General features: G+C 38.0%; 1 protein-coding gene across 4 annotated transcripts in view; it reads left to right on the top strand.

Annotated features, from left to right (window-relative positions):
• The window catches only part of LOC119650302 (HIV Tat-specific factor 1 homolog), a 471,609-nt gene that overhangs the window by 34,834 nt on the left and 422,446 nt on the right, over positions 1-14,329 (top strand). For all 4 annotated transcript variants that reach the window (XM_038052942.1, XM_038052944.1, XM_038052943.1 and 1 more), the window contains exons 2-3: positions 10,316-11,087; positions 11,163-11,365. In XM_038052942.1, the coding sequence (XP_037908870.1) occupies positions 10,316-11,087; positions 11,163-11,365 (975 nt within the window). The remainder of the gene's footprint in view (positions 1-10,315; positions 11,088-11,162; positions 11,366-14,329) is intronic.

The raw sequence follows: 14,329 nt of genomic DNA, 5'->3' as shown, positions 1-14,329 counted from the left end.
GTGTAACTCTTTCCAGTTGAAATTTGTGTCCATCTTTTCAGTTGCCTTATGATCGCGTGTGTGTCCTGTCTCGCGTCATTCTATAAAGGACATCTCATCCGTAAATCAACAAACACAGATTTGTAATTTTTATTGTTTACTTTTTTACAAGCAATATACATATCTCCCCAAATCAATTATATCGCCATTATGTGGTATACGCTTCGTCACCACTAATATTTCAATATACCTTTGTAATGTGTTCGCATTGGAAAATAATTCCTGCGCTGTGGTCTCTTGGCCAGACAGCGAATTGTTGCAAAAAATTATTATTGTTATCAATCATATTTTTCCGCAAATGTTTCACTATCCAGATTTCGTTCCGTAGGGTCATGTTCTTTATAATCGAACTTACGGAGTTTTTCTAATGGTTCGAATTAAAAATCTAAGAAGGACGCTGGATCTCTATGAGAAAATACATAGTTTAATTCCTGGCGCCTTCTTTCCACTCATTCCGCAACTCAGTGTATATTTTCTGCGGTCTTATTGAAAATCAATTAAGAACAAAAGACGGGGTAAATACTGTACATTACAATGGAGTGAATAGGAGACGTACTATATGTCTATAAAGTAAAAAAGCCGAAATCAAGGAATCGCAAGTATATAGGGGAAGATGCCCCTTGATTCAGCACGTGCCCACGGTAATCAATTCAACCGCTGCATCCACTGGTAAACTAATAACAGCAGTCTCCATATGCCTTCCTCACCCTATCTATGGAGCTTTCTTTTACATCGCTGAGGGGTATTGTTCTTCTAGCATAACACATATATTTCCAGGAAGTAACCTCATCTAGATTCTTACATTCGACTTTTATCTCCTGCTTTCGAAACCTTATCTCAGTTTGTCATCCCAATACCTTTTCTATTTATTGCGAAAACTATTTAATTATAACATCAAACCCCTCTTCTGTTTTGTGTGAACACAAAACCTTATTAAAATCGGTTTACTGTCCGTCTGTCTGGCTGTGTGTCTGTCCGTCACGCATTTTTCTCGGAGACGGTGATAGCGATTGACACCAAATTTGGTAGAAAGGTGGGAACTGTGAACACTCACACATACAGTGAGTTGCATCCTTTTACTTTGAATTTAAGGAGGGTCCCTATACATGCAAAAGAGGGGTGTAAAATTTTTTTTCATCAAATAAAGTCATGCGAGGTATCAAATTAAAGGTCTCGGTTAGTACTTTTCGAAGTTTTGACATTTGTTGGAAAGGTGGGAAGTGCGGGGGTTGAAAGTGATCATTTTTTTAAGGGAGCCATTCTCCGAAACTACTCAACCGAAAAATCTGAAAAAAAAACAGGAGGGTGCCATTATATGATGCCTGGGCTCCGAAATACCTTCCATGCCGATATCTGTTCAAATCAAGTTAATAACAGTATATTACTATATTTTGTGATAATTTACTGGAAACGCCCCCCCCCCTCCCTTAAGTTAATCCTAGCACCTGCAGTAATGTAGGCTATAATATAGAGCACGATCTCACCAAGTTTGGTGGAAATCGCATTATTACGAACAAAGTTATAAAACGTCAAAATTGTTGCTTCTTTGAAAATTGAAGACTATGAATGTCAATTTCACCCGAAAGTGGATACTCTCACATAATATATGCATATATTACGTGCTACGTACTAAGAAATACACAAAATCTTTCGTACCTGAAGCGTCCAGCTTCCGATTTGTCTTCTTTTTGCTCACCTTTATCCATTGTTTGGGCTCCCAAGTGTTGTTGGTACTGGGGCCGCGATCAGATCAGAGCTCTCTGATATTTGTAAACCCGCTTTTTTACCTACCTTATATTGAGAAGGTGTCACTTGCATTTTCTGCATTATTTTGCCACTTGATGCCTGGGTGTTTTTATCCTTCCTCCAAAGTAGTGAGAGTCTTAGCTATTGCACTTCACGCTTTTTATCTAAGGTGCGGAATTTGTATTCGTGCTTTCCATTTCTATTGGTATTTGCATAATACGGCATGTAATGGTAGAAATAATAAGAAGAAAGCGGGTTTTATTGCATCCGAAAAATTGTTACTTATGTACTTTAGTTTCACTATTCATTCTGTTTGTCCACTATAGTGCGCGCATCCTCTCACTTTTAGGTTTGAAGTTGTTCAATGGTAAGATGTTAATTTCGTGGGTGATTTCATCCCATATAGTGAAAAAGGTCATTTGATTTTTAAATACACTAATCTTAACCATATACAATTTCATGTTAGATTTGCTCTTAAGCTAGCTAAACTATGAAGGGAAATTAACAACAACAACAAGTTAACAGTAAATTAAATTCTAATCGGTTCACTTTTATACGAAAAATGAATTACATCGGCAATAAATGAATCCTTATCCTTTACTTGACATCAACTGCCGTTCTATTCTACTCACTGCAGAGCAAACGAATATAAGGTGCATATGACTTTAGTTATAAATAATATATGGTAATCACATCTGTTTTTTTGAAATGGAAGATTATATTCTAATATCACTTTTTCAAAATGTGATGTGGTATTGACTACTCAGATGATGTTCCGCGCATCTCTAGTTGGCCAACACTCTTTCTATCTGTTTATCTTCTAAGAAACATAATCTTAAACTGTGGTTTAGATAAAATTGTTGTAAATGAATCTAATGATTGAATTTAGCCTGGAGGGAACTTTATTTTGTTCTTTTTTATTAAAATCGGTTCACTGTCTGTCCGGTTCTCTTTCACACCCAATTTTCTTAGGAGATGCGGTTTCCTGGAGAAGAGTCGCTACACCATATATTATAGCGGCCATCCAGTAAACCATGTGCTCGGAGTAGGTTTCTTAGTCAGCCAAAAAATGAAATGAATTACAGCCGAACTAGTTAAATATGGAGGCGACCAATTACCCGCAATGGTTCATCAACTTGAGCTAAAAGTGTGGGACAGCCAATTAATGTCTGACGACCGGCAAAGAGGCATTCTCTGCCTCTTACATATCACGCAGTGCAGCAATTATAGAGGTATCACGTTGCTGAGTACCATCTATAAGATATTCTCCGCTATCTTGCTAGACCAAATAGCCCCATACGCTCAGAACATCATTGGCCCATATCAAAGAGGCTTCACTCCAGGCAAATCAGCAACAGATCAGATTTTCTCTGTGCGGCAAGCGATGGAAAAACTATTGCAATATGGACAACAGTTCCACCATCACTTCATCGACTTTAAAGCCGCCTATGATAGCATAGCCAGGGTAAAATTGTACACGACCATCAGAGAATTCGGTATCCCGACGAAATTGATAAAACTGACTAGGCTGACCCTGACCAATATGCGAGTCCAGATAAAAGCAACAAGATCACTCTCGAGACCATTCGACATCAACAACGGTCTACTACAAGGGGATGCCCTATCATGCGTCCTCTTTAACCTGGCCCCCGAGAAAGTGATCCGTGATGCTGAGGTAAATGCAAGAGGTGGGATCCTCTTCAAGTCCACCCAACTATTGGCCTATGCTGATGATATCGACATCATGGGAAGTACCATCCGAGACGTACAAACTGCCTTCATCCAGATCGAGCAGGCGGCACGAGATCTTGGGCTGCACATTAATGAAGGCAAGACAAAATATATGGTGGCAACGTCAGCACCGAAGACGAACCAACCAACAACATCAAACCACACTGGTCAAACACGAAGAAGAATAAGGATAGGAGAATACAACTTTGAGACCATTGACAATTTCTCCTATCTAGGGTCGAAAATCACAACCGATAACAGCTTCGACGATGAAATCCGCGCACGTTTGTTGGCAGCCAACATAGCCTATTTCAGCTTATAAAAACTGTTCCGCTCGAAACGTCTCAACATAGGGTCAAAGCTCTTACTGTACAAGACAATGATCTTGCCAGTCCTCATGTTCCTCATTTATTCCTCGGAGACTTGGGTTCTTAGCAAGAAAAATTGTGAAATCTTGGCCGTGTTCGAGAGAAGAATCCTCCGAAGAATTTTTGGCCCCCTACATGAGGATGGACGATTCCGAAGCCTACATAACGACGAAATCTATGAGCGACATAATGACCGTCGATTCCGAAGCCTACATAACGACGAAATCTATGAGCGACATAATGACCGTCCGGTTGTGGATAAAATCCGGCTCAATAGGTTACGGTGAGCGGGTCACTTAATCCGTATGGATGAGGATGATCCAGCCCGGAAAGTCTATAAGGGCAATATCAATGGAAGGAAAAAAAGACGAGGCAGACCTTGCCTGAGATGGAGCGATGCCGTAAGTAAGGACGCCGCCGCCGCTTTTAGGATATCGAATTGGTGGATCTCGGCGCAAAGTCCTTATTAAGGGAGGCCTAGACCGGTATCCGGTTGTTGCGTTCCAGTTTCCGACTTGTTCATAATTCCTTTAATTCTAATTTCCAATTCCATGAATATCTTTTCTTCTTGTTCTTTGATCAAATATGGAATTTAAAGTTCGATTCGTTGCTCCAAACAACTTTTTAAAAACTTTTTCTGTCCATTCCCGATAAATAAGGGTTGACTGTATCCGTTTTTTTTTTGTCTTTGTGGCTTTAGCAGAGGTTTTCACATAGCAACGCGACCAAACAAGTAAGCGTCCCACAATCGGTTTTTGGCTGTAGTTAGCGAAAAGGATTTACACTGGGATTTATTGGTTTTTGCGTGAATTTCTGAAGCTTTTACGGGTGTATTCTACCTACCGTAACAATAATAAATTTATTGTCACTAGTTTTGGTAGTTTTAAGCCTTCCGGGGTGCAGAGGGTTTTCATTACTACCAGTTTCCTTGTATCGTACAATAACGTGATGAACATAAGTCTTCGATAGTTTAAGGGTCTACCTTCACCATAAAAAAAAGATAGCAGTTTGCCTAGCGTCTGCTTATATCAGTCAACTTTTTACCTTTTGTCGCATTGTAAGATGGATAGGTTTATTGAGCAAAGTTTTTGTGCGGATAACGAAATTTCGTGTGCTGATGCATTGACAATGTTGCAGGAGGAGTCTATTCTATCGAAAACTCGAACATACGAGTGGTATAACGACTTTAAAAGTGGATGTATTGGCTACTGAAATGCTTTCCCCGTAGTGATTTTTTGACTCGATTGAACAGAAAGAATTAACATAGAACGAAATCAGGTGAACTCTGTGGCTGTTACGCTTTTGATAAAAAAATGCGGATAATGGTAGCATTGTTTGACAGTGCGTTATCATGACGTAATATCCATGAGTTGTTTGCCCGCAAGTCCTTATTTTCGCGCAATCCTCTCAAAATGCCCAAATAATACTCCTTGTTTATAGTTTAACCTTCTGTCATTCATGAGGCATAACGCTGTCGTGATCAATGCAAACCGTGAAATCGTGTTTTTCGACTGAAAACTACGTGGTAGTGACTGGTTTAATGGCGCAACCATCCATATTGGATCAGGGCCTTGAAGTGTGTTAAAGCACTTCATTCAAGATCGTAACGGTACACTACAGTATACTGTAGTAGGCAATGTGGTCAGCATTGCGCTCGCCTTACATTATTACCCCGATTTGACTCAGGTACTCATTCACAGCTGGGTCGACTGCTATCCGACGTCAAATCGCGATACAAAACCGACTGCCATCAATGAGATTTGAACCGCGACCTTCCGTATGACAGCCTTGTGCTCTAACCACTCAGCTATCCGAACACGGTTTGGATTTAGCCAAGGAAATTATGTCTTAATCCTGCAAAATTTAAAACAAACCCATTATAAATTTCATTCCATTTTTAAAATGGACTTAAGACGGCGCTACTTTAACAACTATCGATCTATAATGCTGAAATTGGGAGGGAAAGTCAATAACAGATGAGTCAATTTAATAGAAAAACAGACTTCAGAACTTAAATCGAGTCAGGAGGGGATCTATTCGGTGGTTACTCGGGGAACTTTTAGATCATTATTAGAGATTTTGGTACATGTCAAATAATATACTAGTCAATCAGTTCTTTATAATACAGACTTATGAAAATTGCGAATACTCTCTCTCGCGTTATATAGTGAAGATATTTTCGAATTTTTGAAGAGAGATTTCTCTTGGAATGCAATTAGTTTGACATTAGGTAAACTAGCTTTATTATTTTATTAGAAGGATTTGACCAGATGTTTCTCTTGCTATTTACTATCTGCATGCTGTCATTATAACTGTAATGATTAAACATTGTCAAATTCCATATTTTGAAGCCAGTGTAATGTACAATCATTTAGGTCATAATGGGATCCACGTTTTCATGATATTTACACGACAACTTTCAGGTGCATATTACAGTTCTCCAGCATTACATTCCGTTCTAGTTGTTATAAGAGCTCGCGTGTGCTATGTCCATTTTAAAATAGTATTAAAAATTTACATGTAAGTTCATACTAGTTAGTTGATCAAACTAATATGCAGATCTATAAAAGTGCATGTCAATATATTGTGCATTTATATGTACGCTATTATATATGTTATGCAAGGTTCCTTTTGTTAAAAAATGACACATTCTTTATGAAAATTGAAATAGGCCGGGAAATGGAATAATACTATAAAAGAGATACATTCGAAAAGTAAGGGTCAACTGATTATTTAACAAAAATTCATTTGCTAGTTATTTGTGTCGTTGATGGATTTATAATAATATTGTTACTTGTTACGTGGATGCCTACGATTTTGTAAGAACCTAAGAATTCGAAACCACTTTCATGTGAAACCCTGAAACTTCAGTAATTGAAATCCTTACATATAATTCTGCATACTCGTATGAATTGCAAGCACTAGTTCTGTGGACCCGTATTATTGGGTTGCGTAGCGTATAGAAACACTTTAAATATGATGTCTTCCCGAAAAGCCTACACTCTTCTTTTGTCTTGTGCCCTATATTCTAGGGTGATCCACTTGTCGACTACTTTCGCCGTTAATTAACACATCTATCGGTACCCGGCTCGTATACCAGCAAAGTCCTTCATTCGGCATTTTCCCATTCCAAAAAAAAATGGCACGGGGGAGATAAATGTTAACGAAGGCTGGGACAGGTTGTCACTTTCCATATGTTGCTCCCATATAGCAGCGCAGGGAGAACTTTGGCGCAGAACAGCCTCAACGTAATGTTTTCGTTGGAAGTATCTGCATTCCCAAATTTTAGATAGAACAGTAGAGGGAGCTAGCGTTTTGATATCAAGCTCGGAGACAGTGTTAGTAAAAACAAGATTACGAAGATAATTTGATCGATGCCCTGGATGTTCTGCTCATCAACGCAGATAAGAAAATTGCGGTGAAGTCAAACTAAGACGCTTAGTTTTGCTGCTGTCCGACTTCATTTTTCAGCCTGACTCTTCTTGCCTCTTTTCAAATCTAGAGCCATATGGGGAAGGTCCTTGACACGCTGAGAGCAAATACATGTTATCAGTGTAGACGATATATTTGAGGAAAGATGTCATGTTGCATTGAACTCTTCCGTGTCCTCCTGACAAGACAGCAGGGAGTAAGGAATAATATCGGTGAAAGAATTCAATTCTGGCGGACTCCCCTTTACACTTCAGATTTCTTAGGAATTTTATCTCGATGCAACGAGTGACATTTTGCATCATGTGTCGTTCTGATAATACTCATTAACTTCTCCAAAATTCAACCTTCTGCGTAGAGCATTTCAGATACACTCCTTGTTCACACTGCAGAAAGCTTTCTCCGAATCGATGAAGAGCAGGTGAAGCGGAGGTATGAACTGTTTCGAAATTACCCTAACGGAGCTGATGTTGTTAGTATAGGATGATACAGAGTACGCTCAGCTGGCCCTCTGTTCATCAAGCTTCCGAAATGCTTTTTTAATTGTTTTAGAGTAATTTTAACTAACATCTTCTCGACACGAATACCCTTTTTCGAAATCTTAAAAATCATCTCCTCTTCCATTTACTTGGAAAAATTTCAATTCCCCAAAGACAGGGGGAGCTGCGGCGAAAAATCCCGCGAGGAGACAGTCATGTCCAGCAGCGTTACAATGCTTGAGTGCATTGATGGCCGAGATAATTTCGCTTCTTTTGGAGAAGCAATCCTTATCCACATAGGAGGGGGAACTTTATCAGATGGTGTACTTTTGAGAACCGCGGTGAAATGTTTCCTTCACCAATGAAGCTGCTCATCATCGTAGATTAGGGGTCGATCGTTAACGTCCCTCACAGAACCATCGAAGCATTTGCGATCACCTGCAAATTCTTTGGTGATGCGGTATATGGTAGCGAAACCGGTATTCCTTATGCCAGGCTTTGTATCAGTGACGAGGGCAATAACAAATTGCCTTAGCGCATGCTACGTTGTTTTTAGTTCTTTACCTTCGTTGATCCACTTCTGAATCTTGGTAGTTAGCGAAATCTTATGGCGCCCCTTCGGGATGAAGCCAACAATTTTGTTTCCGTCGAAGAAAATGGCACTGACAAGTTGTTCAAAATATCTGCCGAAATTGTATTCCCACTGGCGAACGATAGAAGAATGCTGAAAGCAGCGCCTGATGAGTTTCGGAGGTCGATGTTTCTCAACCTTACGAGAAGTTGCGGGCGCAATACAAAAGCGAAAGTAAACGACCATCAAGTGATGATTTCACTCGAGGAAGAAATCAACGCCTCTTTTGCTTTGCACATCCAAACATCGTTCAGATCGGTAAATTTGCGGCTTATTACGGTGATCAACATAAACCTGACATAAGACACTGCAAATTTCCAACGATTCGGAATGTCGAAAAATCACTTTGCCCAAATACTCCTCACCATATCTAGATACAATTGATGCCAAAAAAATCGACTCCTCGGATCCGAGACACTGCCTTAAAGTGCGGATATATATGTGTACGGGTCTGTTTCTCAAACTAAATATATAGACCAGAAAGTGTGCAAATATTTTTCTAAAAAAGCTACTACTGCTTATAGACGGAACTACTTATTATACAACTTCTATGACCTTGTTAATTGTAATTACTATGAATTCTAACACCACGGATATTTTCGCAAATTGATTATCATCACAGTATCATACAAACGTATTTTATCACACAAACCTATTTCAACACTTTTAACACCTTATTAGCTATTAATCAGCTTAGTATCGCCGCCGCTTACGCACCGAGAACTTATTAGGACATTTTTTCGGAAGTCTACTAGATTGATTTTTATAAACTAAAAAAATGTAGATTCGTTGTAAAGGAAACTAGACAATAAACATCCAAAAGTTTAAAGAATGCCTTCATTCATTATTTTATATGCGGGGAATTGCTCCAAAAGAAGGTAATTTTTCGATTTTGTCAAAAGAATATCTAGAAAACAATGAGAATATGAAACAAGTCGGGAAATCGGAAGCTAGACGCTTTAGGGGGTTTTGTGTTTCCCTATGTAAGGAACGATTAGTGGATGACATTTCCGTGTGTACATAATTAAAAATTCCATTGCACTTTATTTTTTACAGATCATTTACACAAATAATTTGATCTGGAAAGCACTGTTTTGATAACAGTCAACCTCATACGCTTCGCACTAGGAGCTCAATATTATTAGCAAATGTGAAAAAGTTAGCCTAAACCAGATATCAAATGGGGCTGGGGAGAAGTAGATGCTTCATGAAGGGAACTTTAATATTCACTCGAATGTCAGTCATTCCCGCTAATTCAGCATCTTATTTGCATGACTTAGGATGCAGTAAATTCGCGTAAAATTGATAATGCTATAACGTTGACACTAATTTTTATGAAACTTGGTGTACATATTTGCGATACTGCCCTCTATCCTGGTGTGAATTTAGTACTCCTAAGTTGAACTTAAGGGGGGTTTTCAGTCAATAAAAACGTCTCAATTTAGTTAGCATTTCGTAGTATTCGCCAGCTGTAATTGTTGTACCGCGTTCTATGAACGCACCCAACAGGACCCTCTGTGCGTTCCAGAGTAATCATCTTTTATCATGAGATTCACAGGTATACATCCATATATGTAAAAGTATATAGCCTTAAAATAATATTCTTCTAAAATATGGATATACATATATATGTATAAAAAAAAGCAGAATTGCGTGTGGTAGAATTATTAATAACTATTCACAAATCAATATCATTCTTCTACATTCTCTTACCAAAGTAACCAAACATATTGCCCATAATTAGGAATAAAATCAACCGTCTTTATGTAGTCATTGCTATTTTCAAATTTAAAAGTCCATGAAAACCGTAATCCGATGAAACTAATTCACTTAACTGCCTAATTACGTGAATATAAAGACGTAAAATCTTTTATTTTTCAATATATCCCTAGATGGATGGATCGCAAACTCCATTGGACCAACGAAAAGAAAACATCGATGTCACTCCAGGAACGAATGAAAATGTGAGCACCGATAATACCGATGATAAGGAGCAAACTGTATCTGAAGATAGTGAAAAAGAACTCGAAAAACCGAGTTTTTCATCAGAACCTCGTGACAATACATCTGCTTCAAACACTGGTGGTGAAAGCGACATATACGCAAAACATGTTACGTATAATGAAGAGGGTGAAGCAATTTACACAGACCCTGAAACAAAATGTAAATACACGTGGTCTAATGAAAGAAATGAATGGGTAGCTATGGAATCGTCGGAAACTAATCCTTATGAGAACGAGCACTACCGGTGGTGTAAAGAAACGAATCAATGGATTCCGAAGTTAGAAGTTAGTGCAGAAAAATCAGCAACGGAAACAGAGTTTTACAAATGGGATGAAAATAGCAAACAATGGATTCCTAAGACGCAATCGGCAAATGTAACCTATAGTTTTGAAGATGACGTCCATACTTACACTGATGCTGACGGTGTAAAATTTTTCTGGGACACAGAGAAAAATGCATGGTTTCCGAAAATTGACGATGATTTTATGGCTCGCTATCAGATGAATTATGGATTTATAGACAACAATTCAAAACCAACGGAAGGCTCTCAAGGCGATGTGATAAGTGAACGATCGAACGCTACAACTGGTGACGAGTCAAAAGAAAAAGGACATCCCAGCGGTGGTGCATTGAAAAGAAAAGCGCAAGCAGATCCGCCTAGTGAGTGGAAACAGTTTCTGATATGATGTCAGTTACCTGCCTTCAACTTTTTACACGTTTTTAAATTTCTTGCAGAATGGTTTGATATTTCTCCGGAACAAAACACCAAAGTTTATGTGGATCATTTGCCACTAGATATTACGGAAGAAGAATTTGTTCAACTCATGTCAAAGTGTGGATTAATTATGCGGGATCCAAAGACACAGAAATATAAAGTGAAACTGTATGCTGAGCCTGATGGACAACTAAAGGGCGATGGATTATGCGATTACATTAAGGTAAGTTGTATTGATTAGGGCAGCGTTGAAGTGATAGTTTCATCGGACAAATGATTTGGAAGTCGACATTCAATGAGATATAGGCATACCTATACAGTGTAACGATAAGACCCTAGAAGTCATAAGATTCCTATTATTGTAATACAGATTTCAGCTTCAACCCACGAACCGCATCTTGCTGTTTGACAATAATTTTCTTTGACGTAAAACGTCCTGTTCTGTGTTTTATATCCTCTATCTCCTCTGTTACTATTGCCTCGGTTTAGTACACGTCTGCTTGAAACCAAGACGTCTTCTTCAGCTTTTATCTCGTTCAGAAGCGGTGTTAGATTGCGTTACACCATGACTTTTATTGCGTTATATGTTTTCCATGATTTTTCACCTTGTTTCAGCACATATAGAACTTTGGAAACGATAATTGTATTTATTTATTGCTGATTCTGAAACTGTTCCGATTTGACAACAATGATTGTTACGACCAAACATCTAATAGTTAAAGTGTGAAGTAATTTGTTTTTCTGTTGATTGAAAAAAGATTAAAGTATATAGAATATTTTTGTATATTATTCAATTTCAATTCAATATAATCCAGGTATACATTGTAGACAATGATTTCAAAGATCAGGATTTAGAGCCTATATAATTTTGGTTTATTACAAGAAAAACTCTGAGCAAAAGAAAAAGTTTGTTTATCAACTTATTAGTAACTTAGATATAAACACTAGTTTAGATGAAAGCTGATGTTAATTTCACTAAAGTATCTTGAATTTTGGCAGTGTTAGCAGAAAGATATAGATGGTTGGTGGAATAATCCCAAGGTTTGTTCAAAATTAATTTCAAGCATTTGTTTTGAGCTATTTGAAGCTTTGCATACTGATGCCATACTGGCGCAGCGGGGGGTTACAATTGGTAGGATGGTAGTTTTACATAATAACAATTTGTTCGATTGTGAAAGATGAGATTTCCTGCAGATAAGTGGATATAACGAATGTACACACTTTGAGACTCTCAGCAATATATTTCCTACAAGATTTTTCAATGTAAACTTCTTGTCAATGGTTAAGTCTAAATAGTCGATGGAGGAACTCCAGGGAATGTTTTAGTCAATGAAATTCAGACTCTTTCCTGACAAGTTTTTTTTTTTATTTTTCTAGTGGAAAAAAATTATCTGGTTTTAGAAGCATTGATCTGAATACGCTATTGAAAGAAATATTGATAAAGTTTATCCAAAAATGTTTCCAAATTCTCTAATATCGATTGCGTATCTGATCCGACGGAATAAATACAGGTATCATCAGCGAAAATTACCAGTTGACATGATGATGTCTGCTGTAAATATGTTGAGCAGAATCGAACTTAAACATGATCCTTGTGGCACATCTGCTGGAATCTTTCTGACGGGAAATGTTACCATTTACCTTAATGCTAAACGTACAATTCGCAAGAAAGGATTTGATGATTAAAATAGGATATAGTGGGAACTTAAACCTAACCATCTTGCATATAAGCCCCTGATGCCACATGGATTTTTTTTTCATGGAGAGCTTGCCAGATATCACTGGTTACTATGAAAAGCTGGCAAGTGGTAGAAAATCCAGGTCGGAAACCGAATTGAAAATCGGGAATAATTTTATTGATTTCTGAGTGTTGCTGCAGTTTCGAGGCGAGAATTTTTTCGAATAGTTTACTCATTATGGGAAGCAGACTTATTGGACATAGTTTTTCGGATCAGTTTTGTGCTTCGTCCCTTTTGACTATCGGGGTGATGATTGCTGTTTTCCAAGCTGTTGGAAAGTATGAAAGCTTGAGACAGGAGTTAAAAATGAAGACCAGAAAGACAATTGCTTTTTCTTGCCAAGTTTTTTAAAATAAAAACTGTAATTTTGTCAATTAATTTTGTAAGTAATTTTGGCTTTCCTATTATTCAAGTTTTTTCGTATTCCGTACAGCTCCCGCGGTTTGCACAGTGAACCAGGAGGTAAAGGTGTACTCTTTGTTGGTATTTGGATAGTATTTTCAACTAACCGATCGTTTATCTTGTTACCTAGGTGTTTGGCGGTCTAGTAGGCTGTAGATAAAATTTCAGCAAGAACTTCGGCTTTTTCCAAATCATTGAATAGTTTTCCTTCAACTCTTAGAAATGGGATTGAGTTGCTTGTTGTTTTTTCAATGGTTTTGTAAATTTTCCAAAACTTGTTCGATCCTTTCTCAAAATTAGATAACAAGGTGTTCCATCTCGAGTTCCGTAATAAGAATAATTTACGCTGGGTTAGTGCACTGAGATGGTTCAGTTTCAGACAAAGGCAAGAGCAGCGGCAACGTTGTCATTCTCGTCTTATCGAATTTCTTTGCCGAATCATTTCTCGCGGTTCATTAGCCAGGGTTAGAAATGAATAGTCCAATGTTTTATTGCATTCCAAATGTTACTGGTAAATAATATGATAACATAGTATCGATACGTGAGGTTCACTGACGCTATTCAAATTTAGACAATTGAGTTCAGTGTTTTCGTTTAGGTATTTCCTGAATGCACTCCAGTTTGTATTTTTAAAGTAAAAAGCTTCAGAGATGGGAATATTGGGTTTCGTTGCACTTGCTTCTATTTAAGTGAAAACAGGAAGATGAGGTGGATTAAGCGCATATTAGACTGATATGTCTCCTACATTGGTTTTGCCGTCGCTGAGTATGAGGTCAATCGTGGAACTATAGCCGTTACCTGCGAAGAAAGTAGGCTCGGGAGGTGCATATATCAATACGTTACGTTGCGACACTACGTCGTAAAGAATTTTGCCAGTCTTATTTGCTCTTGTGCAATGACATTAGCTAAGCCTGGCGTTTAAATCTCCACAGAGTAAAAATCCATTTAAAGAAGTCAGCTGTTCTATATCCCTCTTGAATGCATCTTACTTATCACCCGATAAGTTCGTTCTCGGGAAATAAACAGCGAAAATTGGAGTGTTTACA

This window comes from Hermetia illucens, chromosome 2, assembly GCF_905115235.1.
Source record: "Hermetia illucens chromosome 2, iHerIll2.2.curated.20191125, whole genome shotgun sequence".
NCBI classification, from domain to species: Eukaryota; Metazoa; Arthropoda; class Insecta; order Diptera; family Stratiomyidae; genus Hermetia; species Hermetia illucens.
Note: the sequence above shows the minus strand (reverse complement) of the source record. Positions and strands in the feature narration are given on the sequence as shown.